At 43.5% G+C, this 3,582-nt stretch overlaps 1 protein-coding gene across 1 annotated transcript in view; it reads left to right on the forward strand.

Moving 5' to 3' along the window:
• The window catches only part of LOC102038972 (ovostatin-like), a 25,305-nt gene that overhangs the window by 18,741 nt on the left and 2,982 nt on the right, over positions 1 to 3,582 (forward strand). The window contains exons 27-32 of the mRNA XM_005427420.2: positions 80 to 154; positions 1,136 to 1,301; positions 1,557 to 1,777; positions 2,348 to 2,563; positions 2,970 to 3,094; positions 3,270 to 3,360. Coding sequence (XP_005427477.2) covers positions 80 to 154; positions 1,136 to 1,301; positions 1,557 to 1,777; positions 2,348 to 2,563; positions 2,970 to 3,094; positions 3,270 to 3,360 — 894 coding nt within the window. The remainder of the gene's footprint in view (positions 1 to 79; positions 155 to 1,135; positions 1,302 to 1,556; positions 1,778 to 2,347; positions 2,564 to 2,969; positions 3,095 to 3,269; positions 3,361 to 3,582) is intronic.

The following is a 3,582-nucleotide window of genomic DNA, read 5'->3' on the forward strand; positions in this document are numbered from 1 at the left end:
GCTGGGACATGGCAATTGATATTCAAAGGCTCTCATCTGTGGCATTTACAGATTATTCCTCTCTCCATGTTTTTTCCAGGGAGGAGTAGATGATGAGCTGTCGCTTTCTGCCTACACCACCATTGCCATGCTGGAAGCTGGGCACTCCAGTTCGGTAAGGAGACTTACCTGATACTCAGATGGAACTGGTCCCCAGCTGTTGCCTTGGGTCCAGCATCTGCTAAATTGTCTAGGTAGTGAGAGAAAGAAAGAGAGGGAGAGAACTCCCAGAGCAGGTGACCATGCTCTGTATCTGCACTGGTTGCTGTGATAGAGAAAACCCCTATCTTTACATCTCTTAAACCACCAGTCTTTGAGCAGAAACTGTACAAACCTCTGTGGGATTACATCTTCTATTTGCGAGACACAAAACATTTCATGACACCCTTTAATTTTCAATAAAAAGACTTGAGAGGTAGAAACCTACACATGAGAGGTAGTAACCCACACACCTTGGCCTAGCCTCAAAGAGAGCCCAGTCAAGAATGTAAGTTGTTGCAAGTAAATCTATAAAATCTACAAATGGAACTGAAAGGTATGTTGGAAAAACAAATGTCCATCAGAGCAAAAGCTGATCTGTCCTTTTCAAAATTTGGCAGTACAAAGGCGACTAGAGAGGAGATGTTAGACTTCAATACATTAGTTAGCCTCCACTTTTTCATATCCTTTCTGGAGACATGGAGTCAAACTGTAAATATTTTTGTGTGTGTAAACCTAGTACAACATCACAGAATTAAAGTTACACCAAAGTCAGTGAGGATAGAAACCACTAAGTTAGATTTGTTCAAGACAACAAACTCTTGACTGTAGAAATTCATAGCAAATAATTATCATGGAGGTAAGCAGAAGGAATTATCTGTGGAATCTATAGCCCAACCTTGTCAAGTACGCCATTAAAAGCTACTTGATTTGTTTGATGTTCCCTGCAAAATCTGAATAATTCTGTATTCTCTCTCCTGAAGTCATTATACAAGCTGAAGTCCCATTCTCATTGCTGTGATAGTGAAGGATGAGGAACAAGTTTAAAGAAAATAATTTTTTGAGCAGGTGAAGACTACTGTCCTGAATTAAACCCATATGCTTTTTTGTTTTTAAGTACCCTGTAATCCGAAATGCCTTTTTTTGTCTGGAAACTGCATCTGAGAAGAATATCAGTGAAGTTTACACCCAGGCACTCATGGCCTATGCTTTCTGCTTAGCTGGCAAGGCAGAAAAATGTGAATCATTCCTTGAAGAATTACAGAAATCAGCAAAGGAAGTTGGTGAGTTTCAGTCACTTGGGGAATTTGGGAAATGGGAAGAGGGAACAGATCTTACTGATGGTCTAACCTTGATGTTATTGAGAGTGGGCACATGAGCCAAATCACATGAATGATCTGTGGAATTAATCTGCAATGTTCTCACTGATGTGCAGGGAGTCCTTCTGAGGAAGAGGCCCAGATGCAGTGAGACTCCAAGGCAGAGTACAGAGCAGTGGCACCTGTAATCAGTTGTGGTTCCTCTCCTTGTTTATTCAGATGGCTCACAGCACTGGGAACAGGAGGAGAGGTCTCCATCAGACGAATCTCCCTCCTTCCTTGACCATGCCCCTTCAGCTGATGTTGAGATCACCAGTTACGTGTTGTTGGCATTGCTCTACAAACCCAACCGGAATAAAGAGGATCTCACCAAGGCCTCAGGGATTGCGCAGTGGATCATCAGGCAGCAGAATCCCTATGGAGGTTTCTCTTCTACCCAGGTCCCAAAACCACTTCCCACTCCACAGCTAGTCCTAGGAATCGGGGCGCTGTTTTAGGGCTCCAGCAGGGCTCTGACTACCTAGTCCTGTTTCTCTTTTCTAATTGCTGTCTGAGAGAAACCAAACTTTTATATTAGGACACTAAAATACTTTCTCCCCCCACCCTTCTTAACCACAGAAAGGTTAAAACCCTACAAGAGTAATTTGACTAGCAATAAATAGATATTTGTGTAGGGGATGAGCCTAGAAAACACAAAGTCCCATCTGCCAGATGACCCATGAGTTCTGTGTAGCTCCCCAGAAAACACAGGCTTCACCACTATGAAAAACTCTAGAAGCGCACTCTGCTTCTCAGATTTTATGTTCTAAGACCCTTGTGTCAGGACAGAGATTCTCCTACCCTAAAGCATACATGAGAGAATGAAATGGCTCCTTTTGTATGGGAACCCTGGAACTATACACAAATTCAGGAAGAAGCAAGTGTGATGGGTATTGCAACAGTGACTTTGATCTCCTCTGCACTGGTCACGCTGTGTAGCCAATTGTCTTTTATTATTTCTTTTTCTTCAGGACACAGTCATTGCCCTTCAAGCACTCGCTGCTTATGGTGAGGCCACCTACAGCTCTGCTTCACAAAACGGAGTCAAGATCACTTCCAAAAAGCCTTTTGAGAAGGTATTTTTTGTCAACAATGAGAACAGGCTCCTGGTGCAACAGACTCCCCTTCCAGAGGTCCCTGGGAAATACAGCCTGACAATGAATGGCAGTGGATGTGTATTTATGCAAGTAAATGTCTGCTTTCTTCTTCATTGTGTCTCACATTTTGCATACAAGATAGTCATTGTTTTGATGATTTTCTAGCAGACTCCTCTTTATTTTTCCCAATTGCTTGATTTCCCTAAACCATTTAAACACTCTTTTTCCCATCCCACATCTCTGAGTCCTGGGGAGTTGGCATGGAAAAAGAGTCCTTTCTGATCAACATCTAGCTTCTTTCTGGGAGGTGACTCTGGGTACAAGCACCATCATTGTTAAAGAGCAGAAGTCTTATGTGTTCATCATTGATAAAAACAAGCATCTTCTGCATAAAACCAAGTGCAACATTGCCAGAAAACTTCACTAAGTCTGTTTTTTTGGAATGCAAACAAAAACTTTGGTGTTCTTGAACACAAGGGTTTTTTTCCTCTTACAGACAGCACTGAGATACAACATTCACCTTCCAGAGGTGTCCTCTGGATTTCTGCTTTCAGTACAGACATCAAATGCTTCCTGCCCACAGGACAGACCAGCAAAATTTGACATTGTCCTCGTAAGCAGGTATGTGCCACCAGCAAACCATCTGCACAGATGACAAGGCACACAGAGAACATTGCTGTGTGTTTTCACCGCAGCTGATAAAGTCAAGAACCACAGGCTGATCAATATGCTGATGGTATCAGCCTGTTAGACACAGCGTCCCCAAAGACCCTGACAGGGCCCTCTGTTGTTTCAGCTACACAGGGAAACGCAGCAGCTCCAACATGCTCATCATTGATGTGAAGATGCTCTCTGGCTTTGTTCCTGTTAAGTCATCCCTGGATAAGGTAAACTTAGAGGAGCAAGGCTAAATTACCAGAGGCATGGTTAAGAACCATTCAGCCACAGACGCTGTGAGGTTTCCATGGCTGCACTGTTCATTCCTGGGCGGAGGGAATGCCCTCCAGGGAGCTTCGAGCACACTGACCCTCCTATATTTAAAATTAGGAAGGGTTTCAGCTCAAGCCTGAGCAGCTGGCAGCTACAACTGGGAACTGCCCAGGTAGGGA

The sequence above is a fragment of the Geospiza fortis genome, unplaced genomic scaffold, assembly GCF_000277835.1.
Source record: "Geospiza fortis unplaced genomic scaffold, GeoFor_1.0 scaffold286, whole genome shotgun sequence".
In the NCBI taxonomy this organism is placed as follows: domain Eukaryota; kingdom Metazoa; phylum Chordata; class Aves; order Passeriformes; family Thraupidae; genus Geospiza; species Geospiza fortis.